General features: G+C 47.6%; 1 protein-coding gene across 1 annotated transcript; it reads left to right on the top strand.

Moving 5' to 3' along the window:
• The first annotated feature begins 292 nt into the window (after positions 1–292).
• KIF5A (kinesin family member 5A) lies at positions 293–26,069 on the top strand. Its single transcript, XM_069584852.1, has 28 exons — positions 293–654; positions 11,532–11,619; positions 11,713–11,786; positions 12,195–12,299; positions 12,554–12,602; positions 13,043–13,098; positions 13,322–13,409; positions 13,699–13,823; positions 14,312–14,416; positions 14,903–15,051; positions 15,156–15,304; positions 15,577–15,752; positions 16,745–16,813; positions 17,188–17,394; positions 17,693–17,839; positions 18,444–18,632; positions 18,992–19,109; positions 19,485–19,549; positions 19,650–19,759; positions 20,149–20,250; positions 20,749–20,809; positions 21,057–21,128; positions 21,290–21,394; positions 24,022–24,238; positions 24,453–24,606; positions 24,919–25,001; positions 25,415–25,442; positions 25,902–26,069. Exons 1-28 carry the CDS (start codon positions 526–528, stop codon positions 25,978–25,980), a joined length of 3,099 nt encoding a protein of 1,032 aa, XP_069440953.1. The 5' UTR covers positions 293–525; the 3' UTR covers positions 25,981–26,069.
• Positions 26,070–26,223: the final 154 nt, after the last annotated feature.

The following is a 26,223-nucleotide window of genomic DNA, read 5'->3' as shown; positions in this document are numbered from 1 at the left end:
CACCTCAGATCCCTTAGCCCTTCCAGGGGGTTGGAATCCGAGGGAGGGACAGACTGGCCAGGGTTGTGAGGGTGGGACCCAGTGAGTGACTTGGGTGGGGAAGGGGTGAGGACACGCTAGTCTCCGAGAGTCAGGAGTGGGGAGAGGAAGCACGAAGAGAGCAGAGGTGCCACCGTCCGTCGGTGGGCGCCGTGGGGCGGCTGCCCCCAGCCAGGGAAGCCCCGCCCCGCTCCTCCGTCGCCGCCCCGCCCAGGCCCGCAGCGCGGCGCTGCAGCGCGAGGGGCGGAGAGGCAGAGCGCCGAGAGAGGACCAGACGCCCAGGTCGCCCGCATCCCGGTGCCGCAGGAGAGAGGAAGCGCGCCTCGGCCCTGCTCCTCAGCCTTTGCCCGGGCGCCCGCCTCAGCCTTCTGAACCCCCAGAGACAGAGCACCTGTCCTTCGCCTGGGCCTCAGCTGAGCCCCTCTCCTCCCGGAGCACACGCGACCTCTGCAGCCGAAGTGTCCCAGCCCCACGCCGGCGACCACCATGGCCGAGACCAACAACGAATGTAGCATCAAGGTGCTCTGCCGATTTCGGCCCCTAAATCAGGCCGAGATTCTGCGGGGGGACAAGTTCATTCCCATTTTCCAAGGGGACGACAGCGTCGTTATTGGGGTGAGTGCCGCCCCTGGAGGGAATTTCGGAGAGGGGACAGGATCTTTTACGCCCGCCGAGCCTCAGCCCCCAGCCTGTCTCAGCTCCCTCTCCCCACCGCTCATCCTCCTCCATCCTTTTAGCCGCAGCCCCTCCTCTCCCTGCATCAGGATGGCTGGGTGTGGCCTGGCCAGACCGGCGGCCGAGTCTCGGCAGAGTGGGAAGGGGCTACTATCCCGCGATCCGGGGACCGGATTCCCCTTTGCTGCTTTCTGCAGCGTCCCCACCCCTAGAGCCAGTCTCGTGTTTTTCTGACGTTTTCCCTGTTCCCTAGGGAAGGCGCATCTTTCCTTTGTTATTGGCTCAGAATCTCTACCCCTCACTTCCCAGGAAGGGAGGGGGAAGACTAGTGGACTGGCTAGATGGGAGGTGGGTTGTTCAGGGTCTCTGCCCAGGTACAAGTGAGGATGGACCCTGGGGTCAAGGCCTCCATCATCCCCTGAAGTAGTTACAGCCTGGACTTGGAGGGCACAGGTTTAGTGAAGGGTTTTCAGAGTAGGAAATACATTGGTGCCACACCCAGTTTGGGGAGGGGGATCTTCTAGGTCCTAAAGAAATGTCTGCCTTTCCCTCCCAGGTATGGTAGGAAGAGGATTTCAGACCCCTCAACTCACTCTAACAAAAATAACCAAACCCTGAGATCCTATCAAGCAGTTGCTTATTCATCGTTTCTCTTGATGATCCAATTCAAAGTAGCAAGCCACCTCCTCTACCTAGTCTTGACAGCCCCTACCGAGACTATTAAGAAGGAGAACTAGTATTTCCTGTGCTTTTTACTCTACATATATCATTTGATCTTCAAAACAACACTCTGAAGAAGGTATCAATATTTCCACTTTACAGATGAGGAAATTGAGGCCCAAAGAAGTCGAATGACTTTCTCAAGGTCACACTGTTAATTCATGGATCTGAACCTAAATCTGTCACTCCAAAGCTCACATCTTTCCTTCGGTATCACATTACCTCCACAGATTTGGGTTCTGGACTTTTAGCTGTGGTAGCCCCCGAGGGATTCCTAGGGAATTCCTCACCTCCCCTCCTTTCCTAGGCTGGTTGGGACTGTCAGGCTATGGGGTGAAAGGATTTGGGGTTGAGTCCAGTAAGGAGTAGGACTTGAGGGGTGCTGGGCCAGGACACTGTAGCCAGTTCAAGAAGGGAGGAGCCCATATAAGGGCCATCCTCAAGGTCAGGGGCACTTCTTATGTATCTTTGATCCATAGTGCTTGGCACAGGGCTTGCTTGTTGAAGGAATGAAGGAAAGAAGAGGAGGGAGCCTGGGTCTTCGGAGTCAGTGAGAACGGGACTTTGAGTAAACATGCCTTAGGAAGAGACTTGCTGACGTGGTCTGTCCCCAAGGGCTCGTCTGTCACCAGTCTCTCTCACCTCCACTGTGGACTCAAATGGGTGCTCTCGCCCTGTGTATGTGCTTATGTATGTATGCTTGCCACATAGGGAGGGCCCCTGTCTCTCTTTGTCTCGGGAACCTTAGACCTTGCAGACTGATCAGTCTGGCCAGGCTGAAATAATGCCTGGATCAACCCTTGGGGCCTCCTTTCTGAATAGTCTGGACAGTGGGTGTTAGCCACGAGAGTTAGAGCTTGAGGGCCCCCTGAGACAGAAAGGCTGAGAAATAGGACCAGGGTGGTTATGGAGGAACAAACCCACAAAAGGCTTCCACTTTTAAGCCTAACTTCCTTGCTCTAGGGTGTTTAGGTTTATCTGAACCAACTCCCTTAGGCTCTCTGGGGCACCCATCCTGGCATGGTGGACACAGGGCAGGGGGCGATGTTGGGAGAAGGAGTTGTGTTGATTTGTCTCATTCCCAGCTAAATAGAGAGACCTCATGGAGGTGGGAGGGAGGAGAGAGAAAGACAGGCCCAGGGCCCCCTGCCAATTCAGATTTTATCTTACTCCACAGCTGTTCCTTCGTTATCTGTTTTGCCTGATATTTGCAGGGCTGAACCTTTGTCTCGCTCTGTGTCTTGCCTTGCCCTAGCCCTTCCTGTCAGTGTCTTATGCCAAGATAAGTGCTTATGGGGGGCCATTTTGTCTCAGGCAGCATCCTCGGTGCTTGCCTTCCCAGGCTTTCTATTCATTCCTCGTTCAGGAGGATGAGGGTCATAAGTGAAGTGATTGTGAGGAGCGCCTTAAGGGTCCCAACCAAGGAAAGGAAATCCCCGACCCTCCTTCCTCTCTCTTCCTCTGGCTCCCTTTGGGGCCCGTTGTGGGAACTGTGTGAGGAGGTAATGGAGGAATCTGCTTCAGGATGTCTGGGAGGGCTGAAGGTGGGAGAGGCTATTCTCTCTCTCCAGTCCCAGCCCCCTGCTCCTCCTGTGATGGCTCTCCTCTCTGCACTGCAGCTAGCTCTGGGCTACAGAGTCCCTAATGTTCATGGGTTTTTTCTGCCTGGCGGAATGTAGGAGAACAAGCTTGGAAGACAGCTCTGTGAGCCTCATCCCCCTCCCACCCCATGACTTGTCCCTGGAATCTGGGGGATGGGGCTTAGCCCATGTTAATGGCCTGAGTCATAGTGGAAGGGTGTCTGGGTCACTGTCTATGTGTGCTGTGTACCTTGTCTTGCTCTTTGGGTCACTCGGAATCCACTATGACTTTTTAAGTGTACCCATTTATGTGTCTCTCTGCCTGTCTTGGTGGGCAGTGTGAGCTGTGCATCTATACCAGACACAGGAGAATGGCAGTAGGGAAATCCATAGCCTCTCTGCCTCCCGCCCCTGCTCCACTTCCTTTCCGTCTCCTCTTCCCTCCCTCCCTCATTCAAGTACCCACCATATTCTATCTCCCTTAGATTTCCTGATGGCTCAGTGGATTCTTAAAGAGGCAATAAAGCAGGGCCACCAAGTACCTCATTTGGAAAAGCCAGGTTGGGGCCTGCAGGATTATTGGAGCAGAGTCAGTATTGTTTGAGGTGGCCCAGGATTCTTTTGATGTCTGATGGAGAGGATCAGTTCTCCCCTTAGCCTTGGGGGAGTCTCGTCAAGGAAAGCAGAGAGGGGAGGTGATGTTCACTGTGGCCAGTGTCTCTCTAGCATTGCCATGGCAACAATCCCCAAGGTTGTCACTATGGAAATCAGTCCTGGTGCTCTCAAGTTCAGTCTCTACCAAGTGCTTTAGTGAAGGTTGAAAAGGTTGGTTATCTCTGGACCCCTGATCTTAGACCTTTCCATTAGCTTTAGTCAGCACCCTTTGTGGAAAACACCAGAAAGTGCTGGGAGACACAATTGGACAGCACACGGGGAAGCTTGGAGCGGGTCAGAGAACAGAGAGTCCTGGGTTGTGGGACTCTGAAGAGAAGCCCTCTGGAGGGGCGGTTTATGCTGCTGTGGGGGGAGAGAGAGTGGGTCTCAGAGGCATTCCTCAAAGGTGGAAGGTCTCCCTGAGTGTTCCTAACTTACAAGTCTTCTAGTCCCTGACTAATTGAAGTCACGGATTAGTACATCCTTGGAGAGGATAGATGGAAGAACTGCATTCTTCTGAAAAAGGGGTTGAGGTTGCAAAAAGAGGATGATGAAGGGCTTTAGTTCTGTCCAGAAGTATTTGGAGAAATGCCCACATGGAGAGAGGAGGGGAAGGGAAGCCATGATAAAGCTCTGACGCAGTGTTGGCACGTCAGTTCTGGGATCACTTTGACAGTGTGGGTCTGGAATCAGATTGCTTGGGTTTGAAACCTTCTTCTACCACTACCCTACCTCTCTGAACTTCAGTTTTCACATCTATGCAATATGAAAATAATAATAGTACCTACGTCCTAGGATTGCTGTGAGCATGAAATGAGATAATGTATAGTGACAGGCACATCATAAACTCCCAACCAGAGTTAGATGTTATTTTTATTTTAGATGGGCTGTCTCCCCACCAGCTCACCTTTGGCACAACTGGGAAGTGGTTAACATTTTCCCCTCTTACAGATTGTTTCATCCAAAGATTCAGGTCCCTAGGATCTTCTTGCTCTCTTCTTCCATCAATATCTGTGTTTCTTCAACAGATATATTAATGAAGAGCCTCCTGTGGGCCAGGGTCTGTGCTTGATGTTGGGGATTGAGAGGGGAACCTCTATCTTCAGGAAACTCTTGGTTTACATGGTGGTCCAGACTGTGGAGTGGCCTGGCCAGAGTCCTGGGAGAGGGCATCAGAAATGGCTTTTGTTAATTGTACATATGCTTCCCCAGATTCTGATAAGAAATCCCCCACAACATACTACAGTCTGACTCAGAATAATTGTGTGTCATGAGAGATGTAAATAATGGTGACGTTTCCCAAGTGAATAGTCTAGAAGCAAAAAAAGTAGATAACAGCTGGTCTAGTTATTTTTTAAAAAGATCTGACAGAACAAATTCATCCTGTAATAAATAGAAAGTTAAAGGACGTTCATACTTTAACAGATATAAAAGTCTTAGGAAGAAGAAATGAACTAGGTTTGAAACTTAAGGACCCAACCAAGCGTAGGAAGATGGTAGCAGACCTTCCCAGAAACCCTAGAATTGTAAACGTGGCTTTCTCTGCTCATGAGGTTACTAAGTGCATCCACTTTTAGCTCTTGGATATTTTTTATCCTCGTGGTTCCAAGAATGCCACCCATCCTCTCTCTGATCTCTCCCTGCCTAGGCTCAGGAAAATGAGTTCCTCAGGCAATAATTGCCTTCAGCACTTGGAGAGCGCCCTCCCTTTTAAAGCGCCCACAGCACCCTCTGTAGTGAAAGTGTTAGTCACTCCGTCGCGTCTGACTCTTTTTGATCCCAAGGACTGTAGACCACCAAGCTCCTCTGTCCATGGAATTCTCCAGGCAAGAATACTGGAGTGGGTAGCCATTTACCTTCTTCAGGGGATCTTCCCAACCCAGGGACTGAACCCAGGTCTCTTGCATTGTGGGCAGATTCTTTACCATCTGAGCCACCAGGGCAGCCCCTGGAATCCTGCAGCTGGGAGTGTTAGAGCATTAATCCCCAGGTTCCCAGAAGGGAAGAAGGAAAGAGTGAGGTTGGCTTGGGAGTTATATTTAATCCCCTTTGGCTGCATGCCTGGCTTCAGTAAGCACAGATAGACATCACTGATGGAGGAGAGGTGAAAGTCACTGGCTGAGATGGAAATGTTTTGTTTGTTTCTGTTTTTTGGTGGCTGAATGGGAGAAATATTGAGTTAGATTAAAATTCAAGAATCAAGGTTCAGTTAAAGAATAAAATAAAACAAAATTTTAAAAAATATATTACCACTGAGAAAGAAAAGCATTAAGACCACTTTAAATCTGTTTATTGAAACACTGTATGATTTTATTCTATGTAATAAGAATTTTATTCTTTGTAATAAAGTATAATGATAAACTATATAGATAAAAATGGTTTTAAAATGGTGAAAAATTTATAAAAGTCCTATGAATAATTCATAAACTCAGTCAACCTTGAAAAAAAGAATCAAGGTAGATTTTTCTTTAATAGTAGTAAACATAATCTGGTTACAGCACTGTGCTGTCCTTAGTCGCTCAGTGGTGTCCGACTCTTTGCAACCCCATGGATTGTAGCCTGCCAGGCTCCTCTGTTCATGGGGATTCTCCAGGCAAGAATACTGGAGTGGGTTGCCATGCCCTCCTTCAGGAGATTGTCCCAACCCAGGGATTGAACCCAGGTCTCCCACACTGGGTTCTTTACCAACCGAGCCACTAGGGAAGCCCAAGAATACTGGAGTGGGTAGCGTATCCCTTCTCCAGGAATCTTCCCAACCCACGGTTGTTGACAAAGTTGAAAACAAAGAAAAGCACAAAGAAGAAATTAAAACTCACTAAAAATCTGCCCCCCCAAATACTGTTAACAATTTGATGTATTTGTTTCCAGTAGTTTTTTTTCTACAAATATACATATAATGATTTTCATAAAAGTATATCATAAGCTCTGTTGTTTTGTAACCTATTTTTCACCAACAAAATACCATGACTTTCACCATCATTAAATATTTTACATAATTTTATTTATTTAAGAAAATTTAAGTTAATTTTTGAATGTCTTACATGCACATGTAACAAAATTCAAATGATATAAAAAAGATACACAGTGAAAATTAAGTCTCCTTCCTACTCCTCTTTCCTAGCCACCCAGTTCCCCTTTCAGAAGGCAGCTGTATAGCCAGTTTCCTGCAGATTCTTCTAGAAGAATGCCATGCATTTACAAGCAAATGCATATGTATTTAATACATCCATGTACTTTTTTTTATACAAATGATAGCATACTATACATACTGTTCCGTACCTTGCTTTTTTTTTTACTTAATGAGGAGTCTTAGAGATCCTTCTACATCAGCACATAAGTATCTATCTCATTCTTTTTAACTACTGTATGATTTGTTGTAGAGATATGCCATAATTTATTTAGCCAGGTTCTGATAGATATGGATATTTTGATTTGTTCTAATCCTTTGCTATTACAAACAATTGAATGACCATATGTATTAATATATTTAAGGGCCCAGGCAGTGCAGTGCATCATCAGACTATTCTTGGCCAGGCCACTGCGGCATGTGGGATCTTAGTTCCCTTACCTGGGATTGAACCCATTCCCCCTGCAGTAGAAGCATTGAGTCCTAACCTTTGGACCACCAGGGAAATCCCCTAGAGAAGGCATCTTAATTGACAGGGCTAACAATTAAGTCCCATCATCAAACTTTTATTTTGGCCACTTTGATAGGCTAAAATGCTAATATAGTCTAATATTCATTTTTTCTTATTAACAATGAGTTTGTGCATAATGCACGTTTTAAGGGCCATTATCACATCATCTTGCGATGTTCTACTTTATGATAGCACATAGGTGTAATTTACTACAGTGACTGCACAAATCTTATGCAAACAGCTGTATGAATTTTATAATGTATTTGGACACCTGTGTGACCACTACCCAGGTTGAGATCTAGAGCATTTTGATTGCCCTTTGAAAGCTCCCGTTTGCCCCCTTCCTGTGAGTATCACCCCAAGGCAACCGCTACTTTGAGTTCCATCACTACAAATAAGTGTTGTTTACTCTTGAACTTTATATAAAAAGAATAATACAGTATGTGCTCTTTGAGTTCTTTCAACTCATTTTTGAGATTTATTGGTGTTCTATTATGTCATCCTTTTAAATAGTAGCAAAGAATAAAACATATGTACATGCCATAGTATAATCAATGCCTTGCATTAACCAGTCCCCTAAATGTAACTTCTTTCTGTTGTTTTCAAATCCTCATTACTATAAGCAGTGTTGATAATAAACATTCTTGTAGCCAACTATTTGGTACAGATAGTTCCATAGTACAAATTCTTAGGAGTACAATATCTGGGTCTATGGATATGTACAATTCAAGGCTTTTGATCATACATTTCTGAATTGCCCCGTTAAAGTATGGATATACTGTCCTACCAGAAAAGAATGAAGGTGCTCCTTTCACGGAAATTATACCTTCTCGAATCCTCATCTATGCTGGGTATTACAATTAAGTTTTTGTTTTCCAGTTTGATAGGTGGAAAATGATGTTACTGTTTTTTCTTCAAAAATGTTAAACATCGTTATGTTTATTGAACATTTGTGTTTCTTCTGTTGTTAGTACCTAACTGTTGTCCATATTTTTCTTTTTTTTTTTAGTTTTTTTTTCTGTTAATTTTTTTGTTGTTACTAGTTTATGAGAGTTCTTTATATAGTAAGAGTATTAATCTCTTTGTTTTTAAAATTTAAAATTTTCCTTTTTATTTTTTTTATAATTTTCCTTTTTAAAAATTATATATTTTCATTTTAGAATACTTTCAAATCTAAATCAAAAAGAACAACAATAACAAAAAACTCCTAAAGTCCCACTGTCCAAGGATAACCACTGTTAACATGTTTCTCTATGCAAGGTATACATATATACATACCTTGTATACATATATAATACCATACATTTTTACTGAAATGGAATAATCCTTCATATACTTTTGTATGTGTGTGTTTTACACTGCACACTATTTTAAAAACCACCTTTTCCTTAAAATAATTTTGTGTGTACCTTATCATGTTATTATACATTTTTCTGCAACTCACCTATACTATTTTCTTTCTTTAATTTCAAAGCAATATGTCATTGTAAAATATTTACATGTCACAGAAAAAATGTCATAAGCATAAGTTCCTATCATTCTGCTTTCCAGTGATAATCACCTTTAACAGATCTATATACAGTCTTCCATATCTTTTTCTAAGACTATTCTATCCCTATGCTTTTTAAAAATATATAATCATGTTATACAAATTGTTTTTATTTTTTCGTGTATTTGATCTTGGGCATGTTTTCATGTATTTGATCTTGGACAATGTAAACCAAACTTGCTCATTGTAATAGGAGTAGATTATGGAGGTATAACCAATATCTTCTTGATGGGTGTTTGAATTGTTTCTTCTTTTTCTTTAATACAAACTGCTGCAGTGAACATCCATCTACACACATCATTAAGTGCTTAAAGCAAGTTGCGATATGAATTCTTAGCATTGAAATCTGTGGGACAAATGAGGTACCATTTCACACCAGTCAGAATGGCTACGATCCAAAAGTCTACAAGCAATAAATGCTGGAGAGGGTGTGGAGAAAAGGGAAGCCTCTTACACTGTTGGTGGGAATGCAAACTAGTACAGCCACTATGGAGAACAGTGTGGAGATTCCTTAAAAAACTGGAAATAGAACTGCCTTATGACCCAGCAATCCCACTGCTTGGCATACACACCGAGGAAACTATAATTCAAAGAGACACGTGTACCCTAGTGTTCATCGCAGCACTGTTTATAATAGCCAGGACATGGAAACAACCTAGATGTCCATCAGCAGATGAATGGATAAGAATGCTGTGGTACCTGTACACAATGGAATATTACTCAGCTATTAAAAAGAATATATTTGAATCAGTTCTAATGAGGTGGATAAAACTGGAGCCGATTATATAGAGTGAAGTAAGCCAGAAAGAAAAACACCAATATAGTATGCTAACGCATATATATGGAATTTAGAAAGATGGTAATGATAACCCTGTATGCGAGACAGCCAAAGAGACACAGGTGTATAGAAAAGTCTTTTGGACTCTGTGGGAGAGGGAGAGGGTGGGATGATTTGGGAGAATGGCATTGAAACATGTATAATATCATATAAGAGACGAATCGCCAGTCTAGGTTCGATGCAGGGTGCAGGATGCTCAGGGCTGGTGCACTGGGATGACCCGGAGAGATGGTGTCAGGGGGGAGGTGGGAGGGGGGTTTGGGATAGGAAACACGTGTACACCCCTGGCGGATTCATGTTGATGTGTGGCAAAACCAATACAATATTGTAAAGTAAAAAAATAATAATAATAAAAAAGAAAGAAATCTGTGGGACAGAGTATGGCCAGTATGGACATTTGAATATTTAATAGAATTGTCCTCCAGAAGGGCCCTATCAGTTTACAGTAGTGTACAGTTTACAGTATCTTTTCATTGCAGAGAGCACTTGTACAACTTTTTCTCTTTGTGGATTCTGTTTTTGGGACTTCAGAATCTCTCACCACAGAGAGACCAGATAAATATTCCTGGTTGACTTTTATCATAAATCAGATTTTGAAAATCTTTTAAATATTAAAGACAATAGTTATTAGTATAAATATCCTTTTTGGAAAGAATTAGAAAAACAAAAAATACACTATTTTCTCACTCTCTTTGGCATTAAAAAATAAAAAACATAATACTTGCACCTGGTTTAAAAATGTAAACCTTCCAGGATAAAATGTAAAATGAAAGCCACCTCTCCCTCCCAGTTTCTGTCTCTAATCATTGTTATTTTTTGTACAGTTCCTTTTGGAAAAAAAGTTTATCTATGTCAGTGCAATATTGTAGATATGCCCAGACCCACATCTCCAGCCTTCTCCAATGCTTATGATTTGTCTTAGTTAAAACATGTCTCCCAAACTCTGGTGTCTATAGACTTGCAGGTTAACCTATCAGTTGAATAAAGATGGACTCTGTAGCAAAATAATTTGACAACTATGTCATAGTTTCTTTATACCAAATAATGGGAAAATATGACTGAAAAGTTGTCACTTACCATGGAAAGCAAGCAGAGTCTCTTTGAACTGTACCAGAGATCTTCCCTTTAATATGATCAGATAGCAAATCTATTCTCTTTGGGTTCCTGGGTTGTAAATATTTTGTATCTTTAGCATTCTTATCAGCACACATGATATATAACATTACCTGAATTTGCTTCACAGTTTCTCTTCACTTAAAGCTGTTTCCCTAAAGGAAGAACTGTATTTCTGATTTCATATGTTTTCTCACAAAGAGAGAGTGTGTGTTAATATTTCCTTAGCAGCTCAGTAGTTCAGCATTTGTCTGTTTCATTTACACAGTAGGCAGCACACTATACATCTGCCCCTAACTTTGTATCTTCCAGTCATAATACATCTTTAATATCTTTTCATATCAGAACATATGGATCTATTGAGGAAGATTATTTTTTTAACTTTGTGGTAGATTTTTAATGTCAGTATATTGTTCTTCACTCTCTACAGCCTGTAGTCCTTTTGTCTTTTCTCATTTGATCCCAGGCAGGGGATCTGGGATGGTGAGTTTGTCACACCAAGGCTGGGATCCTCTCGTGTAGTATCGCCATGTGATACTCCTCAGTGACATTCTAGCCCACGGGTACAACTCCTGGGGTCAGTACTCAGCTTTGCTTCTCTTTGGTTTCCTTCATCCCCATAATTGTCCATGAGTACAGAAGGTTGAGGAACAGGTGCCTTTTCAGGTGTTTCTTCTTCCCCACACCTCCCTACTGATGTCTGCCATCTTTTATTTCCACTCCAGGGGAAGCCATATGTCTTTGACCGTGTATTTCCCCCAAACACGACTCAGGAGCAAGTATATCATGCCTGTGCCATGCAGATTGTCAAAGGTAATGAGTGTATTTTTAGAGTGTACTTTTTCAAGCTCCCATTCCCTACCCTACTTCTCTCTAGCAGTGGTCTTTCTCTGCCATCTTTTCCAGATGTCCTAGCTGGCTACAATGGCACCATTTTTGCATATGGACAGACATCCTCAGGGAAGACACATACTATGGAGGTGAGGGTTCTAACTTTTATGGGAGAGAGAAGTTGGGAGTGTTAATGGGAGGCCAAGGAGTCTCAGTGGGGGAAGATCTAGGAATGAGGGCTGCCTGGTACAGCGTTATTGTGTAGTGCTGGAAGGGCAGTGTTATTGTGGAAGTTTAATGGACTCCCTTCAGCTTGCTGCTGTTCACCCTCCTTTCCACTACGCCAGTTTTCTTCTTTTACCTGGAAAAGCAGCAGCAATGACAGTTCAGAGGGCTGCTCAGTTCCCTCTTCCTTCCACTAAAGGTAGTGACCATCCCCTAAGTCAGGATGGTCTTCTTAGCAGCTATTACCTCTGTGTTCGTCTGCCTCCCTCTGAACTGTCTGATTCCTCTTGAGCCCCAGCCTCATTTGGAATACCCTTACCCTTACTCCCCAGGGAAAGCTGCATGACCCCCAGCTGATGGGAATCATTCCTCGAATTGCCCGAGACATCTTCAACCACATCTACTCCATGGATGAGAATCTTGAGTTCCATATCAAGGTGATCAGGGCATGACCACTGGGCATCCTCTTATGGGACTGGGAGGGGAGGATCTAGCATGAACCCACGGAGATCCTGGGCTCCCCAACTTATTCTCCCCCATGGTTACCTAAGTTCTTCTCTGCCAAAATAGTCTCTTCTGCCCTTTCCCTCCCACCACCACCATTTGAGTGGATCACATTAGCCTGTGATACCTGAATCAGATTTAAGATAGGCCCCCATCACTTTATACTTCTCCTTTCTTCCTAACCCAGGTTTCTTACTTTGAGATTTACCTGGACAAAATCCGTGACCTTCTGGATGGTGAGTGGTGTGTAATCCCAGTGGGTGGGTGGGGGGGTGAGGAAGGCAAGGAAGAGAATGATCACGGTGTTCTTGGCCTCTTGGGCTTAGGTGCTGTTTGATGAGAGGTGCAGCAGGCATACGAAGACACACACACTTGTACTCATGGCCCTTACCTTCACTCACCAAGAATTTCCAAAAACCAAAAGGGTCAGAAGATGAGCTTAGATGCTCAGACCCACATACAAACAACCTCAGCCTAGCTGGAGCCCTGGGGCTGGAATCCTGCAGGAGGGCAAACAGCCTTCAGAGTGAGCAGGGAGTTTAGGCTTCACAGGGGAGTCTTCTTCCCTTTTGAACACAGAAAAATCATCCATCTGAGCAGACTGCAGGGTAAAGGGGTTGGGTAGGTAGAGGGGTGGAAGTGCTGGCCTTGCTCACCCTGAATTGTCTCGATTCAGTGACCAAGACAAATCTGTCTGTGCATGAGGACAAGAACCGGGTGCCATTTGTCAAGGTGAGAGCGGGGCTGGAGCGAGCAGGTGGGGCCAGGGTATTGAAAGCGCGGGCACAGGAGGAGGGGAGATCACGGCCCAGGAGCCGGAGGGCAGACAGCCTGGACTGGGGAGGAGTCTGGGGCCTGGGCAAAGGCACTGCCTTGAGGGTCATTTGGTCACTGTGCAGGTAATTTAATCTGTAGACCAAAGTGTATGGGCTCACTGTCCATTTGCCCCCTGCAGGGTTGTACTGAGCGCTTTGTGTCCAGTCCGGAGGAGATTTTAGATGTGATTGATGAAGGGAAATCAAATCGTCATGTGGCTGTCACCAGTGAGTGGGGGAGATCAGGGGCTTTTGAGTCTGGCGTCTGCCTCTCCTCTGTGCCCATGGGGGCTGAGGGACTTGAAAGTGAGCAGGGGGAGGCTGTGTCCTCCTCTGGAGGAGAGATGCTTGTCTGTGAGAGCCTGCACCCTTGCTACCAGGGATACGTAGGGGCTGGGCTAGTCCCGGTGGACACCCCCCTCTCAGCAGGTGGGGGCGGTGGTCCGTGGAAGCTGAGGACTGAGGGCTTCATTCCACAGAGTTTGGTATAAGGACTGTCTCGTCCTGCCTCTTACAGACATGAATGAACACAGCTCTCGAAGCCATAGCATCTTCCTCATCAACATCAAGCAGGAAAATATGGAGACTGAACAGAAGCTGAGTGGGAAGCTGTATCTAGTGGACCTGGCAGGAAGCGAGAAGGTGGGGGTTCCTGCCAGGGTGAAGGGGGCAGGGAAGGAAGCCTTGAGGGGGGGTGGCCTTTTTAAAAATCAAAATAACTCTCATTGGGCTAGAATTCACATACTGTGAAGCTCACCATCTTAAAGTATACAGTTCAGCATGTTTGCAAAGTTGTGCGTCATCACCCCTGATGCCAGAACCTGTTCATCACCTGTTAACAGTCATGCCCTGGTCTCCCGTCCCCCATCCCCTGGTAACCACTAACCTACTTTCTGACTCTGGATTTGACTTTCTGGACATTTCACATAAATGGAATATTGTATAATATTGTGTGTGTGTAGGGGAGAGAGTCTGTAGCCAGAACATTTAGGGGACAAGAGGAGGGCCTTCTCCATCTTCTTTCCTATCCTCCTCTCCTTGGACTAAGCCACCTTATGAGGAGAAGGGGAGGGGGGAGCCCACTCGCTCTGCAGCCACTCATGACACACTCACCCTTTGTGCCCTGGTAGGTCAGCAAGACTGGAGCTGAGGGAGCCGTGCTGGATGAGGCCAAGAATATCAACAAGTCCCTGTCGGCCCTGGGGAACGTGATCTCGGCGCTGGCTGAGGGCACGGTGAGTGCTCCTTAGGGGTCCTCACCCCATCTTCTGCCTTCTCCTAATGCCCTCGCCTCATCATGCCCAATTCATGGGTTGCTCCACCCCTAGTAAGCACTACCATCCTTTCTTGCTTTTTTAAAATATTTTTTAAAAATTATTTTATTTATTTGGCTGCACTGGGTCTTAGTGGCGGCATGTGGGATCTTTAGTTGTGGCATGTGGGATCTAGCTCTCCAACCAGGGATTGAACCCAGGCCTCCTACATTGAGAGCACAGAATCTTCACCACTGGATGACCACCAGGGAAGTCCCGTCCTTTCTTTCTTTTTTTTGGCTGTGCCATGCAGCTTGCAGGATCTCAGTTCCCCAACCAGAGATTGAACCCAGACAATGGCAGTGAAACCCTGGAATCCTAACCACTATGCCACCAGGAAACTCCCTTACCATCTTTTCTGATTCCCCTGCTGAATTTTTCTGATTCAAGGCCTCTCTTTTCCTCCAGAAAAGCTACGTTCCATATCGTGACAGTAAAATGACACGGATTCTCCAGGACTCCTTGGGAGGAAACTGCCGAACAACGATGTTCATCTGCTGCTCACCGTCCAGCTACAACGATGCGGAGACCAAGTCCACCCTGATGTTCGGGCAGCGGTCAGTGGCGGGTCCCCTACTCCCTGCCCCAGCCCCTGCTGTGCTCTCCGCTCAGGGTCTTATGAGCCTTAATGGAGGTCTCATCTCTTCGTTCCCCTCTCCAGGGCAAAGACCATTAAGAACACTGCCTCCGTGAATCTGGAGTTGACTGCTGAGCAGTGGAAAAAGAAATATGAGAAGGAGAAGGAGAAGACAAAGGCTCAGAAGGAGACGATTGCAAAGCTGGAGGCAGAGCTGAGCCGGTGGCGCAATGGTTAGTGAGGGGTCCTGGGGGTGCAGGGAGCCAGAGAGCGCTCCTACGACCTCCAAGGAGGACTGTGCTTCTGGAGGGATGCGGTAGAGCAGTCATGAGGGAAAGCGAGAGGGGGCTGACTTCCTTTATTCCCCACCCCCAGAAAGGTGGACGGTCCACTGGGCAAGAGACATGGAAGCCAGGAGGCTCTGCGACGGGCAGTGAGGGAGGAAGGGCCCGCGGGTGCAGCTGTTCCTGCCCCTATCCCTCACCTTGTTCTGCCACTTCGCCAGGAGAGAACGTGCCTGAGACAGAGCGCCTGGCCGGGGAGGATGCTGCCCTGGGAGCCGAGCTCTGCGAGGAGACACCTGTGAACGACAACTCATCCATTGTAGTGCGCATTGCGCCCGAGGAGCGGCAGAAGTACGAGGAGGAGATCCGCCGCCTCTACAAGCAGCTTGATGACAAGGTGAGGACATCGGGCAGGGCACGGGGGTGAGCCTGGTGGGATGGTAAGTGAGGGCTCAAAAGAGTAGCTTATCCTGACTGTTTTTCTGATTTTAAAAGAGATGAATGTTTGTTATTGAAATGTGAAAGATAAATAAAAACATACTGAAGAAAATTTCAATCGTTCCTCCTCCCGCCATTCAGAAATAAAGCCACACAACTGAGATTATACTGTATGTGTAACTTCACGTCTGATTTTTTCATTCTGCATTATATCATGAGCAGTTTCGTACTTTGTTAACAGTTCTTCACTGAAGTATTTTTAAATGGCTGCCTTACAGTCCATTTATCAGAATGCATTTAACCATTTATTTATTTACAGGCCTTCTAGGGTTTCGTGTTTTGTTAGTTGGTTATTTTTGCTATATAAATAACTTTGAAGTGACCATCTTTGTCTCTTGTCCATATAAGACTTTGCTTCAGTTAGAATGGAGTGCTGGAGTGGGATTTCTCAGTTAAAGGATGTGAACATTTCAATGCTTTTTCTGTACACTGTTCAAGGTTATACTAACTTCCAGAAAGAAAGGAATTAAAAAGTGAGGAGAGGGCAGGAATCAAGGAGAGAAGCTGAGGAAAAGACTTCTTTCTTTTTAGGATATAGAGTTCCTTTCTTTCCTTTTAAAATATTTATTTATTTGGCTGTGCTGGGTCTTAATTGCAGCAGTCAGGATCTCTGATCTTCATTGCGGTATGAGGGATCTTGAGTTGCAGCATGGGAACTCTTAGTTGTTGCATGTGGGATCTAGTTCCCTGACCAGGGATCGAACCCAGGCCCCCTGCATTGGGAGCACAGAGTCATAGCCACTGGACTACCAGGGAAGGCCTAGGATGTTTTGAACTCAAAGCCTAAACTATCTGAATTTTTATCAAGATCCATATCTGCCCCAAGCTCCCAAGTCTAAACTGGAATGAGAAGCTTCCCTTCATTCCATCTTATCCCCTTGCCTCCGATAGGATGATGAGATCAACCAGCAGAGCCAACTCATAGAGAAGCTCAAGCAGCAGATGCTGGACCAGGAAGAGGTAATGGGAAGGAGGGCAAGACAGAGGAGAGGGCTGTGTGTCCATCCCTGAAAGGCAGGAAAAAGACCTTTTCTGGAAAGATGGAAGAAGGGGCATTCTGCTTAGGGGTTAGTCACCTCCCCAAGACAATAGAAATCTGGGGGCTTAATTGGGCTTTTGCTTAAAGCACAGAAGCTGGAGTCTGGGTGCTCCTTCATTGTGGTACCCTATTTCTATGAAGCTGAAAGCCCCATTCCTCTTGACTCTTGCTTGGACCCTTGCCTCTCTCCTAGAGCTATACCTGGGTGAGGGGGGCTCAGCTTCCCCAGGCCAAGGAGCCGGCGAGCTGGTCACTGGCAGAAGACTCCTGCCCATGACCCACCCCTCCCTTGCAGCTGCTGGTGTCCACTCGAGGAGACAATGAGAAGGTCCAGCGGGAGCTGAGCCACCTACAGTCAGAGAATGATGCTGCAAAGGATGAGGTGAAGGAAGTGCTACAGGCTCTGGAGGAGCTGGCCATGAACTATGACCAGAAGTCCCAGGAGGTCGAGGAGAAGAGCCAGCAGAACCAGCTTCTGGTGGATGAGCTGTCTCAGAAGGTGGTGAGTGGCCAGCCAGGAGCACCCTGACCTCAGAACACCTTCTGCGTCCAGAGGGAACTCTGCTTCCTAAGAGGGTGGTATCGTGTTTGTACCTTTGTGCTGTCCTTCAGTTCATGGTGGGCCCCTCTCCCACTCCATCACGTTACCCTCCTGAGCATTCTTTCTTCCAGACCCTTCTGCAGGGCTTGTGTTCTCTTTGTAGCAACCATCAGGGTCATGCATGAAGGGAGAGGCCTCTGGCTGGTGGGGGAGGGAAGCAGGAAGATGGTGCTGGCATGACCTGAAGGACTGTCCCCAGGCCACCATGCTGTCCCTGGAGTCTGAGTTGCAGCGGCTGCAGGAGGTCAGTGGACACCAACGAAAACGGATTGCTGAGGTACTGAACGGGCTGATGAAGGACCTGAGTGAGTTCAGTGTCATCGTGGGCAACGGGGAGATTAAGCTGGTGAGTGGAGAAAGACGTGGCGGCCTTGTTCAGATCTTTCTTGTTCTGGGCACTGGTGGGAGGTGTAGGTGAGACACTCATGATGTCCTCAGAGATACTGAGAGGAGGGGGACAAGATCCAGGAAGCACACCTGCAAACTAGACACAGGAAAACACGCAGAGGTTTGCATAGACTCAACTGAAATACACATTTTAGATCTACATACCTGGTGAAATTTACATTGCTGGATAAGGAAGCAGTGGAGATGTGCTTTTAGCAGGATTTGGAGACGGGGGCACAAAATTAGGAATGATATAGAGAGATCTGTGGCAGTGACGATGCCCCATCTGTGTGATCAAGTGGATCAGTCTGACTACAGAATATCCTGTTTCTCTATAGAAGGGAAGAGGGTGGCTGTCAGAACAGATCGTTGGATGCAGAGAGGGGGATTCAGTGTGAAAAGCCAGGTGGTACAGAGCTGCTAAAAGTTGTTTGGAACATACCTGTCCCACTGGAGTCCCTGTGCCTGTGGGTGTATGTGGGGCTAGGCCGAGTGGAAGGAAATGGATAAGGGGCTTCCCAGGAGCAAAGAGGCACCTCCTCCCTCCCATGTTCACCCCACAGCCAGTGGAGATCAGTGGGGCCATTGAGGAGGAGTTCACGGTGGCCCGACTCTACATCAGCAAAATAAAATCTGAAGTCAAGTCTGTGGTCAAGCGGTGCCGGCAGCTGGAGAACCTTCAGGTCGAATGTCACCGCAAGATGGAAGTGACTGGGCGGGAGCTCTCATCCTGCCAACTCCTCATCTCCCAGGTGAGTGCCAGAGGTAGAGAGCCTCTGGGTGCCGTGGGAGAGGCAACTCTGTGGTTGTGGGATGACTGCTAGCACCGATGTTTCTGTCAAGGGCCTAGGGTCAACTGAAGTCAAGGACAGAAGAGCTAGGGGAAGCAGGAGAGGGTCCAGGCTAGAGAATTGAAGGTTCAGGGGGATACTGCCCTCTGAACCAAGAGAGTCTAAAGCAAGGGTCTCCAGAGGAATGGCCCTCAATCCTGCATCCTGGTGGAAGGTGTAGCAAGGAGCGGGGAGAGCTGGAGCTTGTGGAGGTCTGTGCTGCCTGGAGTTGGGCCCTTGACTCTATCTATCTTCTTCGTCACCAACCCTCACCCCATCAGCATGAGGCCAAGATCCGCTCCCTGACGGAATACATGCAGAGCGTGGAACTCAAGAAGCGGCACCTGGAAGAGTCCTATGACTCCCTGAGTGACGAGCTGGCCAAGCTCCAGGCCCAAGGTGAGGCCTGCTTAAACCTCCAACCCACCCGTCCTGGGACCTGAGATCAGAGAGGGTGTTAGGAGGCAAAGCGACAAACATCACAGGAAGCTGCCTGTCAGCACACTCACCAAAGCATTAGACTGAAATCCTGGAGTCCAGCTCACATGCTGCTTAGCATGCTTTGGCATGTAGCTCATTTTACGTGAACCATAAACCCTCCATCATTCTCTGTCCCTGCTATATGAAATTGGACAATCCTCACCCAGAAGAACATCCCTGTGGGCCCATTCTAAGGGTAAATGTGCCCTGCCCTGCCCGGCGCTCTGGTCACAATGTGAAGTTCTGTCTGGAGGTGGTAGGTGTGATATAAACCGCTTCCTCCCTCTCCCTCAGAAACTGTGCATGAGGTGGCCCTGAAGGACAAGGAACCAGACACCCAGGACTCAGAAGATGTGAAGGCAAGTGGGGAAAGTGTTGGGGAGACTGGGGCGTGGCAGGGCCCTCACCAAGCTGGTGGCTGGGAGTCTGGCATTGAGCTTGGGTGGGGTTGTGTTGCAGAAGGCCCTGGAGGTGCAGATGGAGAGCCACCGGGAGGCCCATCACCGGCAGCTGGCCCGGCTCCGGGACGAGATCAATGAGAAGCAGAAGACGATCGATGAGCTCAAAGAGTAAGAGTTCCCCAGGGTGGCTCCAGTCTCCACCTGGTCCCCTCGCCTTGCTGGGTCCACGCACACACTCCCTCTTGCACCAGGATCCAGTTCTTTAACTTCTATGGGTCATGCCCCAGCAAAGACATGACTTTGCAGTCCAGCTCCAGGAGGTACAAGGAGTGAGGACTAGTCCCTGTGCTCCAGGCTTCTCTGATTTGATAGCTCAGGGCCCCTTATTCTGCCATGGAAGCAGCAGCCTGAGTCCGCCTCTAATATACCCCGAGGTAGATGCGTCAACCCTACAAGGACTTATGTGTACAAGAAGGAAAGTGTTGGAGGGGTCAGTCTCCCCTTTGTCCCTCGCTGACATCTCCTTGTTCTCCCCAATACTTCCTTGCTCTCCACAGCCTGAATCAGAAACTCCAGTTAGAGCTGGAGAAGCTCCAGGCTGACTATGAGAAGCTAAAGAATGAAGAACATGAGAAAAGCACCAAACTCCAGGAGCTGACGTGAGTGACGGGTCCACCTGCAGACCTGAGACTACATGGGCTCAGATGGCTACTCACACATGCCACAGGGATAGGACGTGATCTAGATGGGGATACGGTGATCACAGGAAGCCAGGTCCTCAAAAGAACAACTTGATGGCAAGGGGGAAAATAAAGGAGACTTCTGTTCAGTATTAGCTGACATGGAAAGATGTGGGTGATGTTCCATGAAGTGTAAAAAGCAGGTTATCAACAGTAGGAATGGTATAATCTCGTAACATTTATGTGAGAGCCACATGCATGGAAGAGTCTGGAAAGATGGACACCAGAATGTTCACTGTGGTTTGATCTGCAAGTGGTAGAATCATGGGCTTTTTATGGAACTCATCTTACTTTTCTCATTTATGCACTGTGAACATGAATAACTAGTTTAGTAAGTAATAAAAAAATATAGATCAAGGAATGGAGGAGGGACAGAGGAGCAGGGTGGCCCTGAGTGCTTTTTATGTCTTCCTCCAGATTTCTGTACGAGCGACATGAGCAGTCCAAGCAGGACCTTAAGGGCCTGGAGGAGACAGTTGTGAGTGACTTCCCTTCTGTGCCAAGCCAACAGGGGGGTGGCTTGTGTCCAACCCTCCCCGTGATTTCTTCTGCACCCTGTTTCTCCTACCTTTCTGTGAAGTAAGCCTGTGGGATGATCAGGACACACCTTTTTGTAAAAAGATGAGTGACTCACTTGTCTGGAGAGACTGAAGGATCCAGTAGTTTTGGAGGGGGAATGGTGACCTCGTATTTGGTGGCCTCAAATTTTTCATCATTCTTTGCAGGCCCGGGAACTCCAGACCCTCCACAACCTTCGCAAACTGTTCGTTCAAGACGTCACGACTCGAGTCAAGAAAGTGAGTGCTGCCTCGGGGTCTTCCCAGCCCCCATATCCCTGTCCTGTCCTCAGGTTTCTCCAGCCCCTGTGGCCTTCAGTGGGGCTTCCGGGCCCGGTCTGAGTGGGGCCTGACTGGCCTCAGGATGGCCGTATCTTTCCCCCCGCCCTGTCTCTCCTCAGAGTGCAGAAATGGAGCCCGAGGACAGTGGGGGGATTCACTCCCAAAAGCAGAAGATTTCCTTTCTTGAGAACAACCTGGAACAGCTTACAAAGGTTCACAAACAGGTAAGAGCGAGGGCAAGGGTTGAAGAGAACTCTTGAGGCCTGGGATCCCTAAATCCTCAGAGGCCCTTGGATTTAGAAAAATCTTATTGCATGTCTTCCTTCCCTTTCCCTCTTCCCTTTCCTACTGACCCCTTCTTTATGCTGTATTTGGTTCCACGTTTACCCTGTTCTTGGTTCTATGCCTGTTTTCCCTTTCCCAAAGCTCCCAACCTGCCTCTGCTCAAGTGGAATTCCCAGGCCTATGTTGTTGGAGGGTGAGGTGGAAACCAATAGAAGTTTCAGAGGCGTGGGCCTGGGACTGCGTGAGGGACGCTGGGCAGACCATGGCCAGAGTGGAGATCACTGAGCCAGAGGCAGCCAGGGGAGCTGGGCTTTCTCTTGTGGCGAGGACTCTATCTGCCTAGCCCTGGGGCAGGCACGCAGAGAAATGACACGATGTTGTCCCAAATGGCCCAGGCAGCCCCTGGTCGGGGCCAGTGAAAACTCCTGTGTATTAAGTTGCTGCCTCTCTGTCCCCCTCCTTGCTGCTGCGGTTCCTTAGGTGGAAGACTGGGTTTCAAAGGTATGGGGTGGGGAGGTGGCGGGGCAGTCCAAAGGAGTCAGGACAGGAAATGTTTGGTGCCCACAGAGCAGGTAACCCTCCCTAGTGCCATACAGCTGAGCCTTGAAGACTGGTGCAACACTGTCAGCTGGCTCTTTAAACAATTCTGAGAATAAACCCTAACCTATTCTTCACTCCTGTCTTTTCAAATCCACCTTAAAATGCTTTTTACGCTCATATTCTCATTAAACTAGAGCTTCAGCTTTTCTTCTTCCCAGTGCCATACCCAGCATATACAGTCAATACCCAGGACACCTTCTTATTTTTTTAATAATGAAAAAAAAAAAATCCTAGAGTTGTGGCCCAATGATGGTACACAGGGTTTATTTTATTTGGACCTGCAGAAGGCCTTACTACCATCTTTTCCCCTGTGCTTATTATCCAACAGTGTGACAACATTATAGAAAAGTTAAAAGATGGAAACATTTGTAATCAGTTTTGCCATTCTTTTTGTGTTCATTTTCTTTCTCTCTCCAAATGCATATTACATTGCGTCCCTCCCCACCCCCCCCACAACTTTTTATTGTGGTAAAATACACATAACATAAAATTTGCCACCTTTAATCATTTGCAGTGTACCATTCAGTGGTATTAAATCCATTCATAATGTTGTGCAACCATCCCTACCATACCGCTCCTTAAGTCTTTTCATCTTGTAGAACTGAAACTCCATCCCTATTAAATAGTAACCTCATTCCCCACTCTCTCTAACCCCTGGCAACCCCCATTTTACTTTCTGCCTCTTTAATTCTGACTGCTTTAAGAATCTCAGTAGAATCTAAGTGGAGTAATCTGGAATTTGTCCTTCTGCACCTGGTTCATTTGACTTAGCATAATGTCCTCCAAGTTCATCTGCACTGTGGCACATTTCAGGATATCACAGGCTGTTTTCTTCTTCCCTCTCCACCCCCACCCCCATGCCTCTGTTCTAAGTCTCAAAGACCAGAAACTACTCACCTATAGGCTAGGACTCCTCCTAATTTCATCCCTCAGGGGACACAAGACTAGAAAGGAAAACACTAGAGATGTAGAAACCTCTCAGTTAAACAGGACCTTAAATAGCCAGGGCTGCAGCCTGTGACAAATTGAACTGAGTTATTGTCACAGCAAAAACATTGTTTATGATCTGTAAGTTGTCCACAATGAAAGGGACAATTCTCCCAGCGTCCTCTGCTACATCGATGTACCTGGTATCTTCCAAGGCCGGCTCTTTATGCAATCTGTAGACCCCCAGTCACTGTGTGAGACATTGTAATAAGTTCAGGAAGTCTCTTCCTGGCCGTAAGGTGGTTGCTTAATTATAATGGGGAGAGGGCCGGCCCAGGAAATCCTCGAACATGAAGGTAATGAGCAGAAATGTTTGCGAGATCTCAAACATTTTCTTTCCTTCCTATGGGGCAGCCGTGTGGATGTGTGGATGTGTGGGGGGGGGGGGGCGCCTGTATTCCAGCTTCTGCTCCTGCTCTGCACTGCACCGAACCTGTGCTCAGCCCCATATCCACCCTCCAAACTGCTACTGTGCTCTTGCTGCCTTGCCCTGTGCATGCCCACATAGCCATCTCTGGGTAAGGGGGGTGCCTTGTCCCCATGGTTGCCCTAGGGCTGTTGGTCTGGCACCAGCTGTGAGATACTGGGGATTTGGTGGTGTTTTGGGCCAGGAAGAGATAAGAACAGGGCACTATCACAAGAGTTCTAGGCTAAAAACTAAAGATTAATCTGTAGCATGCATCATTCCTTGGTTGAATTTTTTTTAAATAAGTGACTTAAAAAATAAAAGAGTTCTGGGCTACAGAGGAGTTGACATGTTTTGCTGCTCAGAAAACGATGTAACTTTTTAATGCCTGGCCCGTTTGCTGAAGGAAGAAGGAAAGCACTTTCCAGCGCAGCAGTTAGGTAAAGGGATGAGGCCTTTGGAGAAGACACCGCGGCGTCCGCCTCCCTGATGGCACTTTTCTGTATTCTCTCTCCTGCCCGCACCCCCAACTCTGCTTTTCTCCGGGCCTCTGACCTGGGGCTCACCTCACAGCTGGTACGTGACAATGCAGATCTGCGTTGTGAGCTTCCTAAACTGGAAAAACGACTTAGGGCTACGGCTGAGAGAGTTAAGGCCCTGGAGGGTGCACTGAAGGAGGCCAAGGAGGGCGCCATGAAGGACAAGCGCCGGTATCAGCAGGAAGTGGACCGCATCAAGGAGGCTGTGCGGTACAAGAGCTCCGGCAAGCGGGGCCATTCTGCCCAGATTGGTGAGTGGGCAGTGGGATCACACTCCGGGGGATCCTAGCAAATTCCTTGATGTTAAGCAACCCCACCCCAGCCTCACCCCACCACTCCTGCCCCAAAAAGTAGAAAGTGAATTACTATCTTATAAGCAACTCAGTTCAACTATAGCTCAGGGACCCAGAGTGACTGCAGAGGATAGGTGGTCTCTTCACGGTCATCTTCCTTCCTTTGCTGCAGCCAAACCCGTCCGGCCTGGCCACTACCCGGCATCTTCACCCACCAACCCCTACGGCACCCGGAGCCCCGAGTGCATCAGTTACACCAACAGCCTCTTCCAGAACTACCAGAACTTGTACCTGCAGGCCGCACCTAGTTCCACCTCAGATATGTAGTGAGTTACTGTGGGCATAGGCGGAGCCCCAACCCAAGGCTCTCTGCACCTTATAAGACATAAGATTGGGTTAATTATTTGGTGGGATTCAATTATTTTCCTAAGTAGCTTCATTTCTAACCCTTTCTCAACTTCAGACCTTTGATTAGAAGGTGGGCATCTGCCCTCCTAATCTTCAGCCATGTTTGTCGTCTTCTGGTCTTGGGGGCAGGGTGGATGGCTCCATCCCTGAGGGTGAGTGTGGATCAGTGGTCCTTGGAATAGTGCAAGGTGGGTATTAGATGTTGCATCTCTCTCCTCTTCTCTATCCAGCTTCGCAAACTCCTGTACCAGCAGTGGGGCCCCGTCTTCTGGTGGGCCCTTGACTTCCTACCAGAAGGCCAACATGGACAATGGTGAGTGAACAAGATGGGTAACCAGCCTTTGGGATCCCCAGGGCAAACTGGAAAGTATCAGAAGAATAAGTGACCCTGTGCCTACAGCTCAAACAGTGTGCCTCCCTTCAGGGTCTTGGGCTCTTAGAAGTGGGGTCACATGCCTGTCCCCACCATTCCCTTCCCTCCCTTGCCCCTTCCCTTCCATTCTCCTCTCCTCTGTGAGGGCTCAGGGAGACTTTTTTTCAAACCAAATAATGATGCAGCTCAGAGTGGGTGAAGACAGAGCGCCACAGACCAAGGTGGCAGCTATGTTCCCAAGACTCTGACCTTTCTCTTCAAGGAGTTAGGATGAGAGAGGGTTTGAGATTGTTGGTAATACATCTCTTTTTTCCCTTCTTCCAATCCTGTGTTCTCCACGGTGATCTCTACAGGAAATGCCACAGATATCAATGACAATAGGTACGCCAGTCCCCACTGTTCTTGGGCTCTCTGGGTGAGAACAGAAGAAATGGTTACCTTTCCCTTGTGCCCAATTTAGGGGTTCCCCAGAGCCTTTGGGGAGAGGAGGAGGAAATGAGAGCCACTCTCACCATCACCGTATTGTCCAGGAGATCCAGTCATTCCCCTGCCTCTCTGTAGAGCACTGTCCCCTCCTCCAGTCCGCCCTATGGCTCCTCACCATTTCAGCTGTGGGGGCGGGGGGAAAACCGCCATGGACGTCTGATGACCTGGGTTTCTCTCCTGTGTTGGGGAACTTTGTGACCTTGGGCAGATCAGCTCCATCTCACTGGCCTTGATTTGCCCAGTGTTGCTGTCCTTGGTTATCTCACAGGCATGCTGAGAGAGCAGAGTGACAGGAATGCTGTCATTTATATGGGAGCTGACAACGCTGTGATTGTGTTGGGTCTCTTCTTCCAGGAGTGACCTGCCTTGTGGCTATGAGGCTGAGGACCAGGCCAAGCTGTTCCCTCTCCACCAAGAGACGGCAGCCAGCTAATCTCCTACAGGGGCTGCTGCAGACCTGCACTTTCAGGTAGTTTCAGGCTGCTTCCTCTGAACAGTCTCAGGTTGCTTCCTTCCTTGCCTCAGCTTCTTTGTTTCTCCTGCTTTTTTAATCATCTCGGAACTTTTACTAAATAGTTGTCCCTCAACTCCTGCTATCCCCTCCTAGGGGCTACCTCGGAACTGCCCGGTGTCCCCTGGACACGGGCCCCTCCCTCCTGCCTTGTGCCTGGTGATA

This window comes from Ovis canadensis, chromosome 3 (assembly GCF_042477335.2).
Source record: "Ovis canadensis isolate MfBH-ARS-UI-01 breed Bighorn chromosome 3, ARS-UI_OviCan_v2, whole genome shotgun sequence".
Taxonomy (NCBI): domain Eukaryota; kingdom Metazoa; phylum Chordata; class Mammalia; order Artiodactyla; family Bovidae; genus Ovis; species Ovis canadensis.
Note: the sequence above shows the minus strand (reverse complement) of the source record. Positions and strands in the feature narration are given on the sequence as shown.

What these genes read in the sequence shown, in the direction of transcription:
- KIF5A (XM_069584852.1), top strand. Translation starts at nt 526, where the DNA reads ATGGCCGAGACCAACAACGAATGTAGCATCAAGGTGCTCTGCCGATTT. An exon ending in AATCCGTGACCTTCTGGATG is followed by an intron (nt 12,603 to 13,042) that starts GTGAGTGGTGTG and finishes GTCTCGATTCAG; the next exon opens with TGACCAAGACAAATCTGTCT. An exon ending in ACCAAACTCCAGGAGCTGAC is followed by an intron (nt 20,251 to 20,748) that starts GTGAGTGACGGG and finishes GTCTTCCTCCAG; the next exon opens with ATTTCTGTACGAGCGACATG.